Source organism: Pseudorca crassidens, chromosome 3 (assembly GCF_039906515.1).
Source record: "Pseudorca crassidens isolate mPseCra1 chromosome 3, mPseCra1.hap1, whole genome shotgun sequence".
In the NCBI taxonomy this organism is placed as follows: Eukaryota; Metazoa; Chordata; class Mammalia; order Artiodactyla; family Delphinidae; genus Pseudorca; species Pseudorca crassidens.
In genome coordinates, this window is record NC_090298.1 from 99,285,700 (window position 1) to 99,311,987 (window position 26,288).

The window sequence follows — 26,288 nt, forward strand, 5'->3', positions numbered from 1 at the left end:
TTCCTGTTAACTCCCCTACCTGGGTCATTTTGACAGAACAGTCAGAAAGTTATTTCCTCTTTATTTAGTTGCAAAAGACTTGAAATGGATACAAAAAAGAAAAAAAAAAGTTGGTGGCAAACTTCTTATTCAGCTTTCACAAGAGGAGATCCAGTGTATTTCCCCGGCACCCAAAACATACATCATCATAGGCCACGAAAAGAGGAAAGACAGTTAAAAAAACAAAAACAAAAAACGGGAGCTGTCCCCGTTGAGTACAGCCAAGATGACTCAGACAGTCTCCCAGGGGATTTTTGATGTGAGGACTTCCAATTAATAAATCCTCTATTAGCTCTGTGGAATCAGCAGGATTAAACTACCTCTTTCAAGAACACTGGTTAAATATCATGATTCCAGGGGGTGAGGGGTCGATTTTATCCACACCTCTTTTTATTTCTGCACAAGTAAGAACACCTCTGTTTAGCTCTTGGGTGAGTAGGAGAGTGATTGGAGGCCTTCGGGACACACTTTGGCCCTGGATGAACATTTAGGGTCGCTTTACTAGCCCTAAATTAAACTCTGACCCTATTGTGGTTCTTAGTCAATCGATCAGAAAGTGTGGTGGGGATCCGGGTCTCTACTGGTGGGTGAAACAGAAGGAATCTAAGCTGGATGTGACAAGACATCCAGCAGGATATGATGATGAGGGCATTTCAGTATCAAGACGAGAGGGTGGGCAGGACACGAACTTATCTCTCGGCTCCCTGACGCCCAGGTGTTCTGGGAGAGATCCCGGAGGCACGTGCCGCGGGGACTGCAGCTGACAGCCAGGGACCGGCGGCCAGGCGCCCCTCTCCGCGGGCGGGGAGCGAGCGCCTGTGTGCGCGCGAGCGGCGGGCGGCGGCGGGAGGAGGCGCAGGCGCGCTGTTCGCCCGTCTGCAGCCCCGCGCCGAGCGCCGCGTCTCGGAGAGTTGATGGCAGCACCACAGTGCGGCCACCCGGCCGACCGCCGAGCGCAGCCACCCGCCGCTGCCCGGGGAGCGTCCAAGATGTGGGGGGACTGGGGCGGCAGTGGCCGCCGCGGCGCCAGGGACCGGGGCGCGCAGCAGCCTCCGCTCGCCCGCCTGTGCTGACCTGCCTCGCTTGCCCCCAAAGAATGTCAGCCAAGTCCAAGGGGACCCCCTCCTCGTCCTCTCCAGCCGAGGGACCGCCGGCAGCCTCCAAAACCAAGGTGAAGGAACAGATCAAGATCATCGTGGAGGATCTGGAATTAGTCCTGGGCGACCTGAAGGACGTGGCCAAGGAACTTAAGGAGGTGAGAGGTGCGGGGTGTGGGGAAGGAGTTCGTCGCCTTTCACCCGCTGGGGTTCCCGGTCCCGTTTTCACTGGGGACCGCCAGATTTCTTAACTCAAGGGAAACTATAGAAAGACGCCTGCAGACGGACTTTCTTTCCTCCGGCGACTCCTGAGAAGAGTTGTTGCACTTTCTTTTTTTTCTAATCAGGAAGAAATCAACTAGTGTTTTAATCGATGCACCTGGGATGGTGAGAGGGGTGAACACGCGTGTCTGTTTGTGTGTGTGTGTGTGTGTGTTGGGGAAGGGGATTCACTGGGGGTGTGTCGACAGAGGAAGAAACCAGCAACCGGCCGCAGAGTGCAAGATGCTTCTCTCCTGCCCTCTTGCTCCCCCAGAGTCCGCTGGCAAGTCTCTCCTTGCCTGGCAGCCTCCTCAGGCCGGGGCTGAAAGGGGGCCGGGTTCCGTGCCCTGCGCCAGGCCCGAGAGGGCAGCCTGGGAGAAGCTCGGCTCCGGCCCCCCTCCCCGGTTCCCGAGCCCAGCTGGAAGGAAGACGACCCGGGGCTGCTGGCAGGAGAACCCAGACTTGGGGATGTAAAGGGGGTCTGGGACTTTCTCACTTTCGCAGTTCCTGAGGCATCCCCTGCTCTCCTCGGAATGTCCCTCCCAGTAACTCCGGGCCTTCTCGCCACCCCACCTCCTTTCTTCCTCCTATCTTGTCGCCGTTGGCATAGAACCTGGGGCGCAGGGCGCGTCGGTGAGTGCGTGCGTGCGTGATTGTGTGTGTGTGTGTGTGTTTGGTGTGCGTGCACCAGCGTCTTGCCACTTGAGTCCTGGCTCTTGGGAACCAGGACTGTTGTGTTTCTTTGTCGCTCCCCCCAACCCCCATTTTACTTCTGCCCTCCCACCCCCACCAGCGTTGATGCGGATAGAAAGAAGCGGAGGCAGTGTCAAGGCTGAGGATGCGTAACTCAGGCTGCAGCTCCAGGCGGGGGCGAGGGCAGGGTTGGGAGGGGTGGGGTCTCCCGCGAGCCCGCGGGTGGCGTCTCGGAGCTGGTGGCAGAGTCCCAGCCCAGTGTTCCGCTACTGACTGGGTGCCTGGTGCTGTTCTCCGCCAGGGAGTCCGCACCCCCAGTTGCAGGAGAGCTGACACTGTAACTTCGAAGGTGGTGGCCACAGTGGGAAGGGAAGGGGTGGGGCGTAGTCTAGGTCCAAAATTATAATCCTGAAGGCCAGGAGGGAAGAGATTGAGGGTCGTTTGGATGGCTGGCCTCTAGAGACCTACCTCCTCTGTCCAATTTCCAATCCAAATGTGAGGATAGAGCCCTCCTTCTTTCTCCCCCTCTCCCCGTTACCTCTGTGAACTGAACTCCGCGTTTGTTACCAAGTACAAGTCTGTTAAAATGACCCATTCATCGGCAGGGTTTGGTTTGCAAATGGCAAATGCCATTCTTGTAGGTTGCTCCACTGGCAGAACATAATTACTACTGAGGTCCTGAGAGCGGAGATTGATACAGATGATGGATGCGAGGAGGAAACTTGTTCGTGTTTCAGGGCTTCTCTAGGATCATTGTTTCACAACTGGTTGACAGATGGTGAGGTTATGCATAGAAATTAAAGTCTAAAGATGCTGTTTGTTTCTTTGTTATCCTTTTATTTGACATCTTTGGCAGGCTGTATTTTCATCCGAAACATGATGGCGTTTTAAAAAACGAACAAATTTGGGCAAGTTCCTTTTGGCAGAATTGTGCTTTACGGTTGTTGAGGTTTCTAAGATGGGGGATGTGGGAAACCTACATCAGCACAGAAACGTATTTACTGCTTCAGCGAGGAGGCTGAGATTGAGAGAAAGGTAGTCAATCAAAACTCCGCATCTATGGGCACATACTTCTTATGTTACAATGTGTCACCCCACTCCTTATTTTAGACAGAATAAATGACAAGAAACTGCACATGGTCCTAGTTCTGCTTTGCATCATTATTCTGTAGATGTTTGGAGACCAGGTAGATCTATAGTGAAACTTTTAACCTCACTGTAGCTCTTGGATAGAATCACAAAGAAGTGTTTCAGGGAGTCTGTGGATCTCTCTCCCTTTCACTCTTTCTGTTTTCATTTGCTTGAGGATTTTTATTAGGGAAAAAACAAACAAACAGTTTATGAAAGGAATAGAAAAGCATAGGTAATGTAAAACCAAGTAAATGAAAAGATCTGTCTTCTAGACAGATCTATAGACAAAATTTTATCTTGATGCTCTGTAAGCTTTGATTGGGTGCCAGGTCCTGTCTGGCTAAAACTTTCACCCCTGAGAGTGGAATTTATGAATGATAAATGATTTGATGTGATTATTAATTACTTTTGTGAGGATATCATCATCCTAGGTTTGCACATGGAGTTGTGGATACTATGTCTGAATCTCAAAACACTGGCCATTTATGTAATAGGAGAGATAGTTATTTCAAGAACAAAATATTTATAGGACATGTTTAACCTATGACATCTTGCAGTTGTCCAGCATTTATCTTTTTAAGATAATATTGCACACATGACTGAACCTGTTTTTGATGTAATTTTGAATGGAGGAGTAACCGAAAACTTTGTAAATCACAAACCTGTTGGTGCCTACACCTATGACTTGTAAATATAAATGTCACTATTCATTAATTGTTACATTCACTATTCTGGCAGCTTATCATTGGTATATACTAAATATAAACGGTTATATTTTGAATTCTAATTCCTTTATTGGCAATGGTATGTGTTTATGCCATAATATATTTTAATATAAGTTAGCATAGAGCTGTTATTAATTTGGAACAGAAATTAGAAATAAGAAAGTGATTATGACTGCATCACTATATCATTCACCATATGGTATTTGTTTTTTCCCTGCCTTTTTTTTTAAATCTTTATTGGAGTATAATTGCTTTACAATGGTGTGTTAGTTTCTGCTTTATAACAAAGTGAATCAGTTATACATATGTCCCCATATCTGCCTTTTTCATGCTAACTAAAATGTGGTATTCTGAATATTTTGTCCTTTATTTTTGCATAAACTCTGCACCAACAATATTAGACTTTTTTTTTTTTTTTTTTGTAGTACGCGGGCCTCTCACTGCTGTGGCCCCTCCCATTGCGGAGCACAGGCTCCGGACGCGCAGGCTCAGCGGCCATGGCTCACGGGCCCAGCCGCTCCTCATCATGTGGGACCTTTCCAGACCGGGGCATGAACCCGTGTCCCCTGCATTGGCAGGCGGACTCTCAACCACTGCGCCACCAGGGAAGCCCCAATATTAGACTTTTGTTCGAGGCTATTTTGAAATTTATTTTCTCTTTAGAAGTTTTCTGGATTTCAGTCATCTAAAAATTCAGGTAGTGCGATAGATTCCAACATAATAGTAGCTGCTTGGAACTCTTTAACAATTAGTAACAGGGACTTCCCTGGTGGCACAGTGGTTAAGAATCCACCTGCCAATGCAGGAGACATGGGTTCGAGCCCCGGTCCAGGAAGATGCTGCAGAGTAATTAAGCCCGTGTGCCACAACTACTGATCCTGCTCTCTAGAGCTCGCGAGCCACAACTACTGAGCCCACGTGCCACAACTACTGAGCCCGCGCATCTAGAGCCCGTGCTCCGCAACAAGAGAAGCCACCGCAATGAGAAGCCCATGCACCACAACAGAGTAGACCCCGCTCGCCGCAACTAGAGAAAGCCTGCGCGCAGCAATGAAGACACAACGCAGCCAAAAATAAATAAGTAAATAAATAAATAAATTACTGATGAACAAAAAAATAAAGAAAAAACAATGAGTAACAAAATTCTATTATTATTGGTATCTTTTATGATTAATTATTATTGCTTAATTATAATTAGATTGTATATTAGAAGAAGAAGAACAGGATTTCTAGAAAGTCGAGGGGCAGATTTATTCTGCCCTCAGAATTTAGTAAAACCTCAAATTACTTGACTTTTCAGAAATAATATGGGTTTCTGGGTCTTCTGTACTATAATGGAAAAGCCTTAAGTATAATTCAACGTATTTATTCAGCATCTATTGTGTGCCAAATACTATATTACCTTTTTATTGCTACCAAGATGAATAATTTGGAGTTTCTGGTCTCAGTGAACTCAAAGAATAGGTTGGGATATATTTATCCTGTCTTTGAACATCAATAGTGTAAAAAGGCATTACTACTTTTAGTGACCACCACTCTCACTGTGATCTAAGAAAACAGAATTGAGAATAAGAATGAGTATATATAGATTTGTAAACTGATACTTGGTATGTACTTAGTAGTAAGACTTTGGTGAAAAGGGTAGTAGAAACTTAAAAAAGATGGTAAGATATGAATTTTAAGAAACTTATGATTTATTCAGATTGTCATGATTAACACAAATGGGTCAGTGCCATATACAGGAGATCACATATCCAAGTGTTACGATTAAACAGTGGAGATTTTCATGAAAGCCACGTCCTTAGGGAGAATGAAAAGCCAAAAAGGAAAATTTGGGGTCTTTGAGATGTGGATAAGATTTGAAAAGGTAGAAAGGAGAAGCAATTAAGAGGAAATAGCATTGGAGTACAAGATTAATCCATGCTGCATTTTTCTACATGTTGAAAAAAGAAAAAAAATAGTGGTTCAACTCTAGAGTTTTAGGGATAAAATTAGCCATTTCTGGGGCAATCCTTTTTCTTTGAAGTAAGGCAGAAAAAAAGAGCTGTTGCTTTTTAAAGAGAGTTCTCAAATAAGCTGACCTCTCTTGGCATCAGTTTGCCTGTTCTTTTGTGGAGATCTCACTGGTAAACTTGTTGTGCATCAAATGTTGGTGTTAATATAGGGTCATAGATCTTGTTGCTTAGGGAGCGATTGGAATATATAATAAATAGCCTTCTACTTGGAAACAAAATTCATTGCTGCTTTAGCTGGATTCTTGTTTAGTTTAGACTGTTTCATTTTACGATTTTAAGTAACAAGACTATTATATGAGTTAACTATATGTGTGTGTGTATGTGTATATATCCATATGTATGTGTGTATATATATATATGTATTGCTAAGCCCTGTGAGTAGACATGACCATTATGGGGAAACCAGTAAAGATGAGTTGTTCTGTCTGCTCTGGGATCACTGACTGATTGGACGCCATGAGTAGGAAGGTTTTGTCAGCTTTGTGACTATGGATTGGAAAGCACTCAATGTTTCTCTTATAATGTCATAAACAGAAATAAATTAAAATTAAGTTTAATTTTCAAAAGTTTGAAAACCCATAGGAAATGATCCATTTGGGGGCTGATGAAAACAGAATTAATAGAACTAACAATTATCTGCAAAATATTTTTGTTTTAAAATGTTTTTTCTCTTTTTTAATGGCTTATCCACTTGAAGTGCTTTAGTTTATTGATCTAGGAAATCCTACCAAATATTTTTTGGTTAATGAATCCATGCATATAAAATTCATTACTTGAACAAATTAGAATAATGTCTGGAGTATTTTCTAAATTCTAAAGTCATGAATGAGTGAGATTTCACAGATGATTAATTTGTAGCAATAGCTGTAGTTTTACTACTCTCTACAACAGTCTACCCTCTCAAACTGAAGTATATTACCAAATGCTAAAATGGTCTTTAGTTTTTCTTTTCTTAAGCATGATGGCTTAGCATGTTATTAAAAGAGCAGCATGGTTCTGAGAAAATAAAAATAACCAATAACCATCCTTTACTGTCTCTCTATTTCCAATGCATTAAACCATTCAAGACTCAGAGAATTAACTGATAAGAAATTCAAGCAGAATTAAAGTAATAAATAGACAGTGTGCTTCAGGCAATAGTGAAGTAATAGATAATAAAACCAATGTAATAGTTTCATTGTTACTTGGATTATGTTTTTTCCACCCTTACTGCTCTGAGGATCTCAGGTAATTAAATCAAAATGTAGGAAAAGAGATAGAAATGTAAGTTTCAGTAAAACATATTTTCCCACACAAATTAAACTACAGAGCTTCTGTAGAACTAGTTCATAAAAAATATCATGGACAATTTTTGAAAATTAGAGGGGAAAAATTCCAATAATATGCCAACCCATTTCTGATTAAAATGTGCATAACTGGCATTAAGTTGAAAATAAAAGATTGGTGAACAAAGAAGGTACTCTTTTTTCCTTTAAAATTTATTTGTGTATTTTATTAAGATTTTATTTGGGGGGGGCAGTTTTAGGTTCACAGCAAAATCGAGGGAGAGGTACAGAGATTCCCTTATACTCCCTGTCCCCATACATGTGTAGCATCCCCCATTATCAACATCCCCCACCATATTGGTACATTTGGTACAACTGATGGATCTACATTGACACATCATTATCATCCAATGTCCATAGTTTATGTTGGGGTTTGCACTTGATGTTGGGCATTTTGTGACTTTGGACAAATATGTAATGATATATATCTACCATTATGGTGTCCTACAGAGTATTTTCATGCCCTAAAATTCCTCTGTGCTCCACGTATTCATCCTTCCTTCAAATCCTAAGGATACTAGTTTGTTAAAGAAGATATTTCATAAGTAATACAGTATATGAATAATATAAAAAGTTTGGAAAAATAAAAAAATTAGAAAGGAGAACATAAAAATTATCTTTAATGCCACACGTAAATAGATATATTGAGAATTTTGCTATATTTTCTTTCCATCTTTTTGTATGCATGTTTTTAACATAGACAAAGTCATGTAAAATTATGAAGTTATATACAGTGATGTTTTCTGCTTTCTGGAATACTATTAGATCATAACCATTATATAGATCTGTTATACGTTACTTTATCATGCCCCTAATGTTCGACATTCTATTTATTAACAAATTTTTGTGGTTGTTAAGTATCACTAAAAGAACAGCTTTGACAATAAAAATAGCTAAGACAGATAGATTTTTACTATCTGCCTGATACTATTCTAAGTATATTTCTTAATATTAGGTCTTCTAATTCTCAAAACAGACATATGAGGAAGGTACTATTGTTACTCTATTTTACAGATAAGAAAATAGAGGCCAGAGATGTAAAGTCACTTGCCAACGTCCCTTACTTGTGAGTGAGACTTCAGTGCTAGGCATTTTAGTGCTACAGCCTAGGCATTTAACCACTAAGTTCTATGGATCTTCCTATTTTTTCCCCCAATTGCTTAGAAATCAAGGGTGCGAAAGTTTTAAAGTTTTCAATCCAACTTGCCAAACTATCTTCCAGGGAGTTTTTCACAAGTTTTTTACTCCCAGCGTCTGTATATGTGTGGACCCATCTTCTTAAATTTCTAGTGAAGCTAATAAAACTTTTAAGTCTTATTGTGAGTATATTATTTCTTTGTGGTAACAGTTATTGTTTTTGTGGGTTGTACTCAGTTTTGGGCACCAGTATTGAGGCAAAATTAATAGTGAGTTCACTAGACATTGCAGTTTTCATCTTCTGAATAAATAGGTACTGCAGTGAATTACTTTTGACCTATTTATTCTTCAACAAAAACTTTAAGAAAAATATGACATTTCTTTTTTTATATTATGACTTAGAAAATAAAGGAACAACTAATATGGGTGCTTGCTGATGTCTAGCATTGTATATAGCAGTTTCAAATGAATTTAAAAGAATTTGGGAAACTTTTATTCTCTTTTGTTATCAAATTGCCTTGGAAGGGAGGTACTGTCCTTAAGTTTTCTGATATGTTTGGGGTTTGACAGTTGTTTCGCTTTCTGCTGTGAAGATGAATAGAGAAGCTTGTTGAATATTTACCAGGCCCCAAATTATTGAGCTGGCTAGCAATGCCAAATGTATCTTTATAGTTAGATTTCGCATGTTAATTTTAGTGCTACCAATTTCAAGCCACCCCCTCTTCCCCTCACATAAAAGGGAAAAAAGAAATGACCTTACTCTAAAATTCTATTGTTTTTATATAGTATAATATGAATAGAAGTGTTTTTATTATATTAAAAGTTAGTTCATTAGGAAGAACTGCTCGAAATTAAGATTTCTTAGACCTGGGAAACCAAAGTCAAAGCTACTTCAGCTCTAAATAAGAGCCAGAAAATAATATCAACTGAAACGAGAAAATAGGCATGTCTAGGTAATGTCCACATCAAAGTAGGTTCACAAGGTGGCCTGTCAACTTGGAACAGATGTTGCCTTATGTGGCACAAGCTATTTGTATTTTTGAGAATGGACGGACGTGAGGATTCCAAAGGAATTGAATTTCAGGCCTCACTTTAGTTAAGAAACATTAACATTGTTAGGACAGAACTTACATTTATGATCATCGTTTTTCCTCCTTCTGCTTTGCAAATGTTACTTCAGGTTGATGTTTGAGATAAATGTTTACTTGTACAATAATTGAAGTCAGTCAAATTATATACCTATGCCCAATGAGTCAGTTATTATGTTGTTTGACTCATTATAAATAGAGTTTCAGCTACAGATAGCATGTACCATACTTGTCTGGAGAAAGCAAATTTGACAATTTCTAACAGGTTCTCTTTTGTAGTACTGTCCAAAAGCTAACAGATTTACTGTCGTTTGTTGGCTTCTTTCATAATATCATATCTTGTCCTAAGATTTTGAACTATGTTCATGTGACAAAAAAATGCCAGGTTAAAAAATATGTATCGGTCAAATTAGCTGTCTTCTAGAGGCAGTAGTTCTTAATTTTTTCCCCCATGTCACAGAGCACTTCGAAAGTATGACAGAATTGTGGGTATTTCCCGTGGAACAAAAGCTCATAAAGACATAAGTTTTTGCAGATGTTTAGGGAATCTTGAGTGGGTGAGAATAATTCAGGTGAAGAGACAAAACAAGTGATTGATTTAAAAAAAAAATCAGCTAGTTGTTTGAGACCCATCTCCATAATTTTCAAGATCATAAGTCCTGACCCTACAAAAAAGGAAAAAAGAAATACTGATGGCTATAAATTGATGGTTTTTATTCCAGGAGCAAATGGGCAGTTTATCAACAATTTACTTCTCTTAGAGGGACTCTGGTAGATGTAATCTATCTCAAAGTGGGGTAGGAGTATATATATATGTGTGTGTGTATGTATATATATATACATACACACACACATTTCACTAATCTGAAACTGTAGAATGCTCTTGTGTCTGAAGGTTAACTCTCACTTTTTTTTTAATGATATGTGCTAGAGAACATCACCACATGGAAAGATAGAATGTTTGTTTCCAGAGCTTATAGTAAATTAAGCGTGTTCTCTTATTAAAACTGGTCCCAGAACAGCATTTTTCTTTATTTTATTATTTTTTTGTGTGACACTAGTTCATGAATGAAGAAAGATTTATTGAATTCTTGATATGTGTAAGATACTGTGCAAAAGAACATAAAGGATGCCAACACGAATAAGCTTAAGGACCTGCCCTTGAAGAAAGTCACCTGTAGTAGGATGAACTTCACCTCTAGTAGAGTGCAAGAAGTAACTCTAAGGCAATGTAAAATGTGTAAGGAGACATGTCTAACAATTTTAACTCTTACTCAGAGTAAAATGAGGACTTTGCAATTTTGAGCTGTAAGAGTGACCAGATCTGAACTACTTCCATCGCTTCCTCTTTACCTTTAATTTCTGTCTAGTTCAGGGTTTCTCAAAAATGGCTCTATTGACATTTTGGGCAGATAATTCTTTGTTGTTGATGGCTGTCCTATACATTGGAGGATATTTAGAGCATCCCTGGCATGTACTAGCTAGATGCCAACAGCAACTAAAAATGTCAGTGTGACAACTAAGAATGTTTCTAGACATTGACAAATGTGCCCTGGGGGTGGTGGTGAGGAGAATCACCCTAGTTGAGAATGACTGCTCTAGCTTTTCCCTCTTATTCCATGTCACTTACATATTTCTTAATTTTGCTTTCTTCACCCACCTTTTTTATTTATTTAAGCTTTTATTGGTATTTATCCGTCAAGCACCGGGGCTTTATGTTCCTTTCATATCTTGTATTCTTTTCTTTTGTTTAAAGAAACACATTACTTGTGCCTTTTGTTACATTTACCTGATTCTTTTCTTTTTCCCTTCACTGAAACTACTTTTAAAATATATCTTCTCACTTTCACTCACCACTTACCTTATTTTCTATTTTTCACAATCAAATAAAGATTAAATTGAAAAAGTTCAAGGAAATTGTATACATGTGTGTATTTTAAGATTTGGGGAAAAAAAGGGAAACTCAGAAGGGACGATGGGCTGAGGCTGAGCTCCTTGTCTTCTTGCCACCATTAGTTCCTGAGTGAGGTCAGTGGCAATCTTTACTGAAAAGAAGTCCTCTTCATCTCATCTATCAAACTGTCTTATGCTTCTCCTGCCTCTTCCATTTCTGTAGAGATAGGGGAGGTTTGAATGGTGTCACTGCTTCGTGGTGTGGCACAAGTTATAGAAGAAATACAGTGATGGTCATGATGATGATGATGATGATGGTGACAATGATGATGAACATGAATGTGACTAAGATCTGTTCAGTACTCACATGTACCATGAGCTGTTCTGTGTTAACTTGCTTAATCCTCTCAGTCACCCTTTGAGGTCGTTATAATTGTCCTACTTACGAGGAAGCTGAGACAGAGGGGGTAGCTAATATAGAGAGCAAATGGTGGAATTGGACTCCCGATATTTCTCCCTTTAAACTGTTGTCCAGAACCAGCTCCCCAGTTCCCAGCAGCAACATAGTTACTCTGCTGTTTTCATGCTTTTAACTTCAGTACAATCTCTTTTCCTCTCTTTCCTCTGCTATGTCATCTGTCATACTTCCTTTTCTTGTTCCTCCCTTCTCCTCTGTCTTCTTCATTGTTTGTTCTTTTCCTTCTTCTCTTTTCCTTCTTCTCCTTCCTCATAAGCTTCTTTGATAGACGTTAATATATTATACACTTATTCAAAACTTTAAAAAAAATGTCTACTATATGCAAGGCAATGTGCTAGGGAATTAAAAAAAAATATTGAGCAACACACACATGGCCCATGACATCTAGAACTTACATGCTAGTGGGAGGACATTATTCAAATAATAACAGAAATAATATTTATTAAGGAGCATTAAAGGCTATGAAAGAAAAGTACATGGTACAACAAGAGCATAAAATCATTAAGTCTTCTTCTAAATAGGGGGTTTCAAATTGGCTATCTTCCTTCCCACTGCCACCTCTCTAATCCCTATGCTATCAATTTCATGAAGATGTTTTAGAGCTATCCAGTCTCTTGTTCTCCTCTGCCAATTCATTCTTTAAACACTACCAGATTAATCTTCTTAATGCACTGCTTTCTTCAGGCCACTCCCCTGCTTAAAAGATCACACACTATTCTCCTGATGCTTAAAATGTCAAATGAATAAAAGGAATCCAAATCGGAAAAGAAGAAGTAAAGCTGTCACTGTTTGCAGATGACATGATCCTATACATAGAGAATCCTAAAGATGCTACCAGAAAATTACTAGAGCTAATCAATGAATTTGGTAAAGTGGCAGGATACAAAATTAATGCACAGAAATCTCTGGCATTCCTATACACTAATGATGAAAAATCTGAAAGTGAAATCAAGAAAACACTCCCATTTACCATTGCAACAAAAAGAATAAAATATCTAGGAATAAACCTACCTAAGGAGACAAAAGACCTGTACGTAGAAAATTATAAGACACTGATGAAAGAAATTAAAGATGATACAAATAGATGGAGACATATACCATGTTCTTGGATTGGAAGAATCAACATTGTGAAAATGACTCTACTACCCAAAGCAATCTATAGATTCAATGCAATCCCTATCAAACTACCACTGGCATTTTTCACAGAACTAGAACAAAAAATTTCGCAATTTGTATGGAAACACAAAAGACCCCGAATAGCCAAAGCAATCTTGAGAACAAAAAAAGGAACTGGAGGAATCAGGCTCCCTGACTTCAGACTATACTACAAAGCTACAGTTATCAAGACGGTATAGTACTGGCACAAAAACAGAAAGATAGATCAATGGAACAGGATAGAAAGCCCAGAGATAAACCCAGGCACATATGGACACCTTATCTTTGATAAAGGTGGCAGGAATGTACAGTGGAGAAAGGACAGCCTCTTCAATAAATGGTGCTGGGAAAACTGGACAGGTACATGTAAAAGTATGAGATTAGATCACTCCCTAACACCATACACAAAAATAAGCTCAAAATGGATTAAAGACCTAAATATAAGGCCAGAAACTATCAAACTCTTAGAGGAAAACATAGGCAGAACACTCTATGACATAAATCACAGCAAGATCCTTTCTGACCCACCTCCTAGAGTAATGGAAATATAAACAAAAATAAACAAATGGGACCTAATGAAACTTCAAAGCTTTTGCACAGCAAAGGAAACCATAAACAAGACCAAAAGACAACCCTCAGAATGGGAGAAAATATTTGCCAATGAAGCAACCAACAAAGGATTAATCTCCAAAATTTACAAGCAGCTCATGCAGCTCAATAACAAAAAAACAAACAACCCAATCCAAACATGGGCAGAAGACCTAAATAGACATTTCTCCAAAGAAGATATACAGACTGCCAACAAACACATGAAAGAATGCTCAACATCATTAATCATTAGAGAAATGCAAATCAAAACTACAATGAGATATCATCTCACACCAGTCAGAATGGCCATCATCAAAAAATCTAGAAACAATAAATGCTGGAGAGGGTGTGGAGAAAAGGGAACACTCTTGCACTGCTGGTGGGAATGTGAATTGGTTCAGCCGCTATGGAGAACAGTATGGAGGTTCCTTAAAAAACTACAAATAGAACTACCATATGACCCAGAAATCCCACTACTGGGCATATACCCTGAGAAAACCAAAATTCAAAAAGAGTCATGTACCAAAATGTTCATTGCAGCTCTATTTACAATAGCCCAGAGATGGAAACAACCTAAGTGCCCATCATCGGATGAATGGATAAAGAAGATGTGGCACATATATACAATGGAATATTACTCAGCCATAAAAAGAAACGAAATTGAGCTATTTGTAATGAGGTGGATAGACCTAGAGTCTGTCATACAGAGTGAAGTAAGTCAGAAAGAAAAAGACAAATACCGTATGCTAACACATATATATGGAATTTAAGAAAAAAAAATGTCATGAAGAACCTAGGGGTAAGGCAGGAATAAAGACGCAGACCTACTAGAGAACGGACTTGAGGTTATGGGGAGGGGGAAGGGTGAGCTGTGACAGGGCGAGAGAGAGTCATGGACATATACACACTAACAAACGTAGTAAGGTAGCTAGCTAGTGGGAAGCAGCCGCATGGCACAGGGATATTGGCTCAGTGCTTTGTGACAGCCTGGAGGGGTGGGATAGGGAGGGTGGGAGGGAGGGAGACGCAAGAGGGAAGAGATATGGGAACATATGTATATGTATAACTGATTCACTTTGTTATAAAGCAGAAACTAACACACCATTGTAAAGCAATTATACCCCAATAAAGATGTTAAAAAAAAAAAAAAGAAAAGAAAAAAAAAGAAAAAAAAAAAGTGTCAAATGAACAAACCCAGCCTTACAGCCCGATATCCAGCAGTCCCATTGTTTCAGTTTGGTCTTATCTCTTTCCTTCCTTCAGGGAGTAACACAGAGACCATCCCAGACAATCTTGACACCCTCACAATTTTTACCCAACTTGAATTCTGTATTCCTCATGTTTATGGTCACTATGCCACTCAGTTGTATTTACTTATGTTCCTTAACAATTGCTCCCTGTTTGTGCCTTAAAAAAAAAAAAAAAAAAAGTTGCCTTTCTCTTTTAGTTACCATGTAATCTTTAGTACAACATTTTTAAAGTCTTACTCTTGTTATCTGATGAGGAACTTAAACTTGAAGATCCAATTCTGAGTAATACTTATTAAAGCTGTTAAGGAATAAAAGCCAATAATTACACTTGTGTGTGAGAGCCTGTTCTTTCTCATCTACTCAAGAAAATCACTAACAATTCTCACCTGTCTCTGCTATACCATCTTTTGTTCATTCTCCCCCAGATGATTCCCATCAGCATAAAAGTGAAAATAAATAGTAAAATCTTTCCTTGATCCCACTTCTCCTGAAAATTACCATCCCACTTCTTAGCTCTCCTTTACCAAAAATCTTACGTTTTATACTTGACATCACCTATTTCCTCTTATTCTTTCCTAAACCCACTCCGATCAGACCTACACTCTAACCACAACACTGCCTCTGTCAAGATTGTCAAGATTGTCAGTGACTCTATGTTATTTAATCAAATGGTCAATTTTTAGTCCTAACCTTATTTAATTTATCAGCATTTGACAGTCTCTTTAATAATCTTTCTTCACTTGGCTTGAAGAATACCATGTTTTCTCACCTCACTGATTTTTTTTTCTCAGTTACCTTTGCTTATTTCTCCTCTAAGATGTCTGAGCTCAAATTTGATCCTTTTTTTTTTAAAACAAATTATTTACACTCCCTTTATTGGTATTTTTATTCAGTCTGGAGGTTAAATTCCATTTATAGGTTCATGACTTCCAAATTTGTGTCTCCAGCCCAGACATTTCTTCTAAACTTATATGGTCAGTGGTCTTTTCTGTATCTCTACTTGGATGTCTAAGAGACATCTTCACCTTTCCATGTCCAAACTGGAATGTTGATTTTTTTTCTTCCCTCAAAACTTAGCCTTTTCAGTCTTTGCCAAGTCAATGGATGGTGTTAGAGTCATTATCAACTCCTTTTCCTCATGCATGATACACAATTCACCGGACTGTCTGGTTGGCTCTACCTTCAAAATATTTGTAGAATTTAACCAATTCTTGTCTCCTCCACAGCTACCACACTGGTTCAAGCCAACATCCTCTCATTTTGGTTGCTACAGTAACCTCCTGACCGTTCTCTCTTGCTTCCTTAAGCCCCCTTTTTATAACTCAGTGATCTGGGTAAATCTTGATCACATTATTGTTCTCAAATCTCTGTAATGACTTGCCATTTTACTTAACGTGCTCACAGTGGTTATGAGATCCCAGATTTCCCTTTGCCCGTTTTCACGCTCACTTCCTTTCTCTTTGGCTGTCTTTGCTTCAGCCTCACTAATCTTGCTATTTCAAGAATGAATGTGCCATGCACATTTTTATGGCTAACTCCACTCTACTGCCCTGTTACCTCATTAAAGTTTCACTCACATGTTACCCCCCCACAGCTAATTCTGTCAACTCCACATGTTGTTATACACTCTGGCATTCTCCATCTTTCTTTTCCTATTTCACCTTTTGTCTTTTCCTTAATTCTTATTAGCTCCTGATATACTAGACAATTTATTCCTAGTATTCATTATTTATTTGTTTGTTTCCCACATTTAGAATGTCAACTCCCGGAGGTCAGTGACCTTTGTTTTATTCCCTTATGTATCTCAAGTGACTAGAGCAGTGCAGTGGCTGTCATGTGATAGTTGCCCATTAAATGAATTTGTGAATAACTGGATCTCTTCCAACTTCTGTTCCATTAAAATTCTCAAAGATCAAACTATTACCTTTCACTTTCCACTGCCCATCTACCAGTTACAGAGAAGGAACATGTAGTAGATGCTTTTTCAATACTTTTTGCATGGATTCCTTATCTTCCCGCCTTTACATATGGTAGTAGTTTGTAGGTTGGCTGGAGGGAGCTCTTTTTCCCCTGCTTTGATTTTTGAAATCTGCTAACCTCACTAAACCCATTCCACTAAACCCAATCCATATTCTTATTCTTTGAAATGGACAAAGGATCTCTCCATAACAGCTAACACATTGAATGCTTACTATGTGTCAGGCAGAGTTCTAAATGTTAAAAAAAAATTAACTCATCAAGTCCTGACCCTTCTTGACTCCCAACCAGTGGCTCCCATATTATCCCTCCCATATGGAAATTCTAGGGACATCCTGTTTATATAAAACCTAAATGTGGTGTAACTTCAGGCCTTAATCTTCAGACAAGTCTGGCTCTGATTTCAGAGTGCCCATTGTTCCCTAAGGTTCGGGGATGTCATTTTAAACTCTTTGAAGCACATCAGATATAATTCTACTTTCTTCCAATCAAGTGTGTAAACTACAGTGAGGAGAAAGTATGTCTTTTTTTTTTTTATAGCATTCACTCTATTTTTCTGCTTTTTGAACATTGTGTACCTTTCTTGTCATTAGTCATTATAAATTTTAAATTAACTGGAAAATGACATACAAAAGTGATAATTGGATACTGTTTAAATACATTTTAATCATCCTACTATGTCCATAAGAAACAAGCAAGCAGTTTGTTGCAAAGATCCAATATTATGGGAAACACTCAAAAACTAGGTAATATTTGTATTTGGCTTCTTTTTCTTCTTTTTCTTTTGTGTACTCCCTCTAGTGTTCAAAAATATGAGTACTTATAATTAACCTATTCAGTTACTAAAGAACACACATTAATATAAAAGTAAGCCCTTCTTAACCTGATATATATATATATATATATACACACATATATATATATATATATATATACACATATATATATATATGTTTTTTCCCCCCTCTGGAGTTTATATTGTCCAGTTACTGAATTTTCAATGTATTGTATGAAAAACATTCTTTCTCCCCTTTCCTATGGGAATTTGATTATGTCTGTTTTTCATATGTATATTTTCAACCTGTCCACTTCAGTCAGGGGAAATATTGGACTTCTTGAACTTCTGTCTTTGAAGACCAAAATTTTCCCCAGTTTTTAAATCTGAGGTCTAGGCTTTAGTTGGGCATTTGGATATGAACAAGAATCTTCCCACATGCTAGAAATGAAAAAAAAAAAACTATATTAACCTGAGGAGTGTCTTTGAACATAGAAATTAAAATACTTAAATAATTGACATCATTTTATTTTAATATATTGAAACATTATCTAAATACATTGGTTTCAAGGTACCTTAAGAAATAACAAAGGTATCCCTAAGAATAACAAATAAGTAAAAATAAATAACATGTATAAACAATTGTCATTTAATATAGAATATTAATAATTGCTAGCATATATAGAAGAGAAAATAATTTTAAATTGTAAGGTTAAGTAATTATTACTGTTTGGAAAGTTTTAAAAATCAGAGGCTAGTGTTTGAAGTCAATTTTTCTAAACTGACATGTAATAATGTTACTTATATTTCATTAATGCCCTTCAGTTTTTAAACTACTTTGATGCCTGCTATTTCAATTCCTCATAGTCAGATGAAATTAAAAAAGGAATAGAAAGAATAAATTATTTTGAGTGACTTTCAGAGACATTGTTTTTTAAGCTCTATCAACTCCCTGGAAGTATTTTGATATTATAATGATTCGTACATTTTAGATGGAATTTAATACTCAACATTCACCCTATATATTTTTTAGGGAGATATATTCAATACTTTAACCTTATTCGTAACAGACGGCATTGTATGCCCTTGGGGGAAGTTACATTTTTAAAACACACAGAATAACATGGTATGGAATGCCTATTTGGGGTTGTTTCATTACAGGCAGTATGCACCAAAATGCTCGAGAACCTAACATCTGCTTCCTGAAGTTGTTAATACTAATAAATATAATGTCTAATGAATTCCATTACTCACCAACAAGCTTTTAGGTTACCTGGGTTCTGTTATACTGTGCATTGAATACTGAGTTGGCCAGTAACGCTTCTTGGATTTTTTTTTTTTTTTTTTGCTGGCAGGGTGGGGATAGTTATTGAAACACTAACTAAATTCCTATTCATAATGCTTTTCTTTTTGTCACTCTACTGATTTAGTATTATTTAATAGAGTTAACTCCTATATTATAACTTAGCTCTTTCTTAGATATGAAATGTTTCTAACCATATTATATTCTTATTGGTTCCTGATCATGTGTCTTCTTTCCTCAGGAAAATTGATGAAGAAAAAGAGATTTAATAAAAAAGCACTGACACCTGAACAGAGTTTCAGAGAGAGAAAAAAAGCAAAAAACAAAAAACAGAGCAAGGGCTATCATTTAATAAAGAAATATAGTAATAAGCTTGCTTTATATAGAGTTAGGACACATAATATTTACTGAAGGTAGGACACTATTTACTAAGTTGATACAAGATGACGATTGTCTTAAATTGTGAGGAAATCTAAACCAATTAAGTACTTTTTAGTCAGAAAGTTTGATCTTCTATGAAATTATATAAAATTGTTTTATTTCACTCTACACCAATAGAAAATGTATGAGGACTGATTGAATTCATGTCTTCATAAGTCCTCCTCTAAGCCATCCTATATAGTACTTCTCAACTTGGCAATGAATAAAGTACTTTTTGACTATAAAGTACATGGCAGACAGCACTTTGGCTGATTTATTTATCTTTGATGTTTGTTAATTTTCAAAAATAACAGATACTTAACCAGCATCTTAAGAGATATCACTACAGATATTGGTTCCATTTTTATTATAGGAGAAGTACATGTGTGTATTATAAAATTCTGAATCTCTGTAGGAGATCTGTGTTTTGAAAGTAGAGATCAAAATAAAATACATTATATTAATGTATTTCCTATAAATGATAGGAAGCATATTACTTTTCTCAGTACAGGTGGAAAATGATGCATCAACATGGCTAGGAGTACAGCTTTAAAAACATGTTTTTGTGAATTTAAGAAAATCTTAATACAAGTGTTGCATCAATACACAGAATTTGGTTAGTGATAAAGAAAATGTTAGATTGTAGTATTTTTATAGAATTAGGTAAAATTTGTTTCTATTTGCCTTGAATATTTTTTTTTCCAAAATAAATTTTGAAATAGTTTAATGATTATATTCAGATAGGTTTCCATTACTAAAGAGAACCAAGAATTATCCAAATTTGACTTAGTATCTGATCTGTCATTCTAATAAAAAATGATGATTAATGGCTCATTTTTTGTTGTTTTAATTGCCATAATGTCAGTATTTTTTAAATGAAATTTAGCAGGGGAACAGAAATTACAAATATAATTAATAGGAAAAGTGCCATCTTTTTTTTTTTAATGAGCATTTTACCCACTGGACATTTTCTTCCTTTACAGTCAGGGTGTATGTTCCATGAGAGTAAGGACCCTATATGTTTTACATCACTACACTCTCTTAGTTTAGAGCAGTGCCTGTCACGCCATACCCTAGCAAACTATATTTAATGAAGACCTATAAAAGAGTGAATAAGGAATTCTGAATATCTGAGTATCTATAATTTAAGTCTTATATATACTCCCTTTTTGTTTCTTTCATTATTTCCGAATTCAGCTATTGTATTGTTTAAGGTAGATTAGATGATACTGCAGTAATAAATTAACCCTAATGCTAGTAAACATTAACAAATGATTCTTTGTCTAATACACTATACTCTCCAATGCAAGTTGGTGGGGAGCTCTGTTCCAAGGAGTTGCTTAGGGACCCAGTCTCTCGTGATAATGCTATCTAAACACAGCATTTCCAGGGAAAAAAGAATGCAGGAATTTATACCCACATTCCTGTCTTTTAGGAAAGCAACACAGTTTGCCTGTGTATACAGAACGGTAGCCCCAACCTAGATGCAAGGGAAATGAAGTCTTATAAACCCATGATGAAGAAAATCACTTGGGATTTGGTGAACCCAGTATTGTGTTGACCACAACTTTACTCTTTCCAGATTCTTGTTTTTCAAAGTTAGGTTTATAGGATATTCACTTCATCAAATAGGTTTCCCACACACACGTGCACACACATGTTTCTTACATGCACAGAGGATTTGTGAAACTCAATAAATTTGACATTATTTTCTAAACTTATTGGATTAAGGAGTCTGCTTTTTGGAGACCATCTGTCAGGACTAGTATTCTGTGGAACAATTTTAGAAAACACTCTTGATCAAATAGGTTAAATAAATGTCAGAATTTGTCATAAAAAGAAGAAACTCACATTTGGTGGAGCCTTTAGCCTATAATAAATCCGTGGATGTATCCCTTTTGATTGTGCTTGTCAGTAAAACTTAAATAGAATAACAGTATATTGTTTAGCTTATCATGAAGACAAATTTCTGACCACCTCAGACGTCAGAGCATAGCCAATGCCCTGAAATTAAGAGAAAAAAGAATTTCCTATAATTGACCTAAGTGATTCTTAACTAATTTTTTCAAAGATCATTCACTAAAGCAAGTTTACTTTATTTTAGTCAATTCCAACTTGGTCTTAGTTGGCAAAAATATTAACAATCTTGGTTTTAAGTACATAGCAAGTTACAGATACCAAATTAGAATGGGTTGTGAGTTTTCTTTTCCCCCTAGACGCTTGTATACTGGCACTGGTGTGGAACAAAAGCATATAGCCCAACTGTAAGGGAAAACCCAGAATGACTATTAAAAAATAAGCAAATGCACAGTAACAACTAACCATATTTGTTAATAGAAGAAAATATCTCTATTCCTCAATTATTTACATTGTCTAAACAAAGTTAAATTACCAGTAATATACTCTGTTTTAAAAAGTCTGGCAGATACATAAAAATTTGAAATGATTGTCAATCCAAGTACTGAAAGTAAAAAAAAAAAAATTATGTTTCATTCCTTAAAACAATAAGTTCAGAAAAGAGTGATTTTCGGAATATATCCTCCTCTCTGTATAAATTAGAAGACAATGGTATAATGCTGTTTTGAATTTATAGGATATAATATGTCATATAGATTTTTATTTCTCATTTTCTCTATTAATAAGGTGGTGAAATAATTAGGAAGTCGGGGCTTAGTATTGTAAGTAGTTGCTCTAAATTGCATGATACATATATATTTCATATTATTATATAGTACAAATAATATGTCATAATTTAAATTTAATTCTTTGATCTTAAAATTATATACATATATATTTCTTGGCAGAAATATGTTTGCTTCTAGGGGAGAAAGGAAGAAAGGATATATACATTTTTCCTTCCAGGGAAGGAAATTTCAGGGAAATAATTTTTATGTTGATTGAAATAACATAAATGATTGTCTGACTTATATACAATCATAGATATATTTTTGTTAGCGTTTAAAATAAGCAATTATGCACTTACATTAAGTACTATTACAATGGAATCTTAACTTGCTAAATTGTTACAATTTAGGATAACTCTTATCCCATTTAGAAGAGCAGATTTAAAAGCATTACCCTATATCTTGTATAATAATTGAGCTTTTGTAACAATTTGTGTCACATTTTTCTTTATTTTTCATAGTTCCAGAAAAAGTATTAAGATAAATACTGGTTACCCTCAGTTTAAGGCATTTTATTAGTGAAAAATTATAAAAGGACAACACATGTAATTGGGTATACTTTTCATCCTGTTTGTTTGGAGATGCATTTTGGATGATGGGAAATTCTAACCTTAAGCAGGTACTAACAGGAATATTTATGTGCTTATAACATCTGATGTTTGTACCTGCTGTGAATTTTCTGAAGTTCTCTTAAATGAAAGCAATGATGTATTGTACAAAGTATAGACCAACTGCAATGAAGTTGTTCATCATGAGTTACTAGTGAACCTTTTGCAGATGTTGGTGTAAATTATGTCTAGATTTAGTTTTTAATGTTTACTGTCACATTGAGTATAGCATGAGAAGTCACTTGAAAAGAGTGGAAAATGACTAGGCCCCATGATTAATTTTCTTGGAAATCTGTTAGCCTGAAAATACATTAGAAATACTATGTCATAATCATTTTCTCTTCTTGTATATTCTGTATTCACTTAAATACAAGACGTAAGCACGCACACTGTCTCTTTATTTTTATTTATTTCCTTTTAAAAGCTATCTACCAGTTTAAGGGAAGGAGGTAACTCCCAAGATCATAAAGCCTTGATAACAAAATCCATTAGAAACGTCTGATTAATCAGTGAATTGGAATGAAGCAATTACCAGTATACATATTACAGAAAATGGAAATGGGGTTTATAAATTACAGTGGTCAATCTCTTTGTTCACCTTGCTTTTTAATAGTGTTCAGTTTTCTGAGGTTAATTTTTGGAACTATTATTGGTTTTTGTTGCATTTTTAGTTAAAACAAAACAAAAAAGCATTATCGATTGTATTATAGACTGCTTTATACATAAACTGTTGTACTTTTTCTTATACCTTGTTTTACCAGTCTTCAGTAAGTTGGTACCACTTTTATTTATTTAAGCTTTCCATTTTGAGAGATTTACAGATTCATATACAATATATAATACATGGAGGTCCCTTGTACCTTTTCCCAGTTTGCTCTAGTGATAATATCCTGCAAAACTATAGTACAGTATCACAACCAGGAGATTGACATAGATACAGTCAGGATACAGAATAGTTCCATCACCACAAGAATAGCTCATGTTGCCTTTTGTATAGCTCCACCCACATTCCTACTATCTTCACTCCCTCCCTAACTCCTGCCAATCACTAATGTGTTCTCCATTTCAACAATTGATCATTTCAAGATTGTTATATAAATGGACTCATATAATATGTAACCTTTTAAGATTACCTTTTTTTCACTCATCATAATTCCTGGAAATTCATCCAGGTTTTTTGTTTTGTAATAAATACTTTGTTTCTTTTTATTGATGACTAGTATTCCATGGTATAGATTTACCATACCTTGTTTAACCACTCGCCCATTGAAGGAGGGTCATCTGGGTTGTTTCCAGTTTGGGGCTTTTATTTTAAAAGTTGCTATAAACATTTATGTGTAAATTTTTGTATGAACATAAATTTTTATTACTCTTAGATAAATGCCCAAGGATACAATTGCTGGATTATATGGCAGTTCTATGTTTAGTTTTGTAAGAACTGTCAAATGGTTTGCCAGAGTTGCTTTACCATTTTGGTCCCACCAGCAGTGTATGAGTGATTCCGTTTTTCAGTTTCTCTGCATTCTCAGCAGAATTTGATGTTGTCATTGCTTCTGTCTTAGCCTTCTCATAGGTGTTTAGTGATATTTTATCATGGTTTTAGTCTGCATTTCCCTGATGGCTAACGATGTTGAGCATCTTTTCATTTGCTTACTTGCTAGGTGTATATCATCTTTGGTGAAATGTATATCTCATTTTTCAATGAGATTGTTTATTTTTTAACTGTTGAGTTTTGAGAGTTGTTTATATATTTTAGATACTAGTCCTTTGTCAGATATATGGTTTTCTAATATATTCTCCCAGTCTGTAGCTTGTCTTTGCATCACAAAGCTTGTCTTAGCTTGTCTTTGCATCACAGGGTCTTTTTTTAGAACAAATGTTTTAAAATTTGATGAAGTTCAATTTATCAGTTTTTCACTTTATGCATTATACTATTTGTGTCAAGTAGAACTCTTTGCATAGCACTAAATCCTGAAGGTTTTCTCTTATTTTTTTCTAAAATTTTATGTTTTTCCATTTGAGTTTATGATCCATGTTGAGTTAACTTTTGTATAAGATTTGAGACTTAAGTTGAAGTTCATTGTTTTGCATATGAATAACCACTTGCTCCAAGTGGTTGAAACTGTTGTTTTTTAAACCATTTGTTGAAAAGGCTAACTTTCTTCCATTAAATTGCTTTTTCACCTTTGTGAACATCATTTGGGCTTATTTCTGTGGGACTGTTTCTAGGTTCTCCATTCTGTTACATTGGTCTGTGTGTCTATCCCTCCACACAGTGTTGATTATTGTAGCTATATAATGTCTTTAAGTTGGGTAGACTGATTCTTCCCACTTTCTTCTTTTACAAAATTATTTTAGGTATTCTAATTTCTTGGATTTTCATGTAAATTTTAGAATACTCTTGTCAATCTTTATGAAAAAAACCTTGCTGTGATTAAACCTGAATATCAATTTGGGAAGGATTAACAACTTCACAATGTTGAGTTTTTCAATCAATGAACACAATATGTCTCTATTTATTTATACCTTACTTGATTTCTTTTATGAATATTTGATGTTTTTTTTATGGTATGTACATGTTTTGTTAGATTTCTACCTATTTTTGAATGATTGTAAATGATTTTTGAGTTATTTATAAATTTCAGTGTCCATCTGCCCATTGATAGTAAATAAAGTTATAATTTATTTTTGTTTGTATATCTTATATATGTGACCTTGCTGAACACATTTATTATTTTTAGGAGATTTTTTGTTTGTTTGTTTTCTTAGATTTCTTGGGATTTTCTATCGATAATCATGATATTTGCAAATAAAGACAGTTTTATTTCTGCCTTTTTTAGATGTATATTTTTATTTCCTTTTCTACACTTGATATGATCCTGTAATTTTTCTTCTTTAGCCTTTTAATATGGTAGATTAAACTAGCCTTGCATATCTGAAATAAATTCTATTTGGTCATGCTGTATAATTAACTTTATGTATAGCTGAATTCTGTTTGCTAATAAATTGTTAAGGATTTTTGTTTCTGAAGTCATGAGGGATATTTATATATAGTTTTGTTGTTGTTGTTCTGTGCTTGACAGATGTTGGCATTAGGGTGGTACTAGCTTTAAAAAATGAATTGTGAAGTGTTCATTCATCTTCTATTTTTTGGAAGCAATTGTGTTAAATTTTATTAATTCCCTTTTGAGTGTTTGATAGAGTCTTCCATCTGGGCTTGGAGATTTTCCTTTTAATTTCCTTAATGGTTATAAAATTATTCAAATTATCTGTTTTGTATTGGCTAAGGGTGGTAGTTTGTGTTTTTCAAGGAATTAATCAATTTTATCTAACTTGACAAATTTATATGTGTAGAGCTTTGTATAGTGTTCCTTTATGATTGTTTTGAAGGACATGTGGTGATATCCCTAGTTTTATTCCTGACTTTGGTAATTTACGTTGTCTCTCTTGTTTTCCTTGTCACTAGTTAGTTTTGTGAATTTTATTGATCTTTTTGAAGAACCAGCTCATTATTCCATTGATTTCTTATATTGTTTTCTGTTTTTAATTTCATTGATATCTATCTGTTCTTATATTTATTGTTTTTATTCTTCCTGTTCTTATTTTTTTAGATTCTTAAGATAGGGGCTTGAAGTATTGAACTTAG

The 26,288-nt window shown here is 36.1% G+C and overlaps 1 protein-coding gene across 3 annotated transcripts in view; it reads left to right on the forward strand.

Annotated features, from left to right (window-relative positions):
* Window positions 1-659: 659 nt before the first annotated feature.
* Window positions 660-26,288, forward strand: part of PRR16 (proline rich 16) — a 269,296-nt gene continuing 243,667 nt past the window's right edge. For 2 of the 3 annotated variants that reach the window (XR_010942072.1, XM_067731525.1), the window contains exon 1: window positions 660-1,294. Coding sequence is in view for 1 of the 3 variants with exons in the window: in XM_067731525.1 (XP_067587626.1) it covers window positions 1,136-1,294 (159 nt within the window). In the remaining 2 variants the exon portion in view is untranslated. The remainder of the gene's footprint in view (window positions 1,295-26,288) is intronic. The other variant, XM_067731526.1, reaches the window with a different exon arrangement.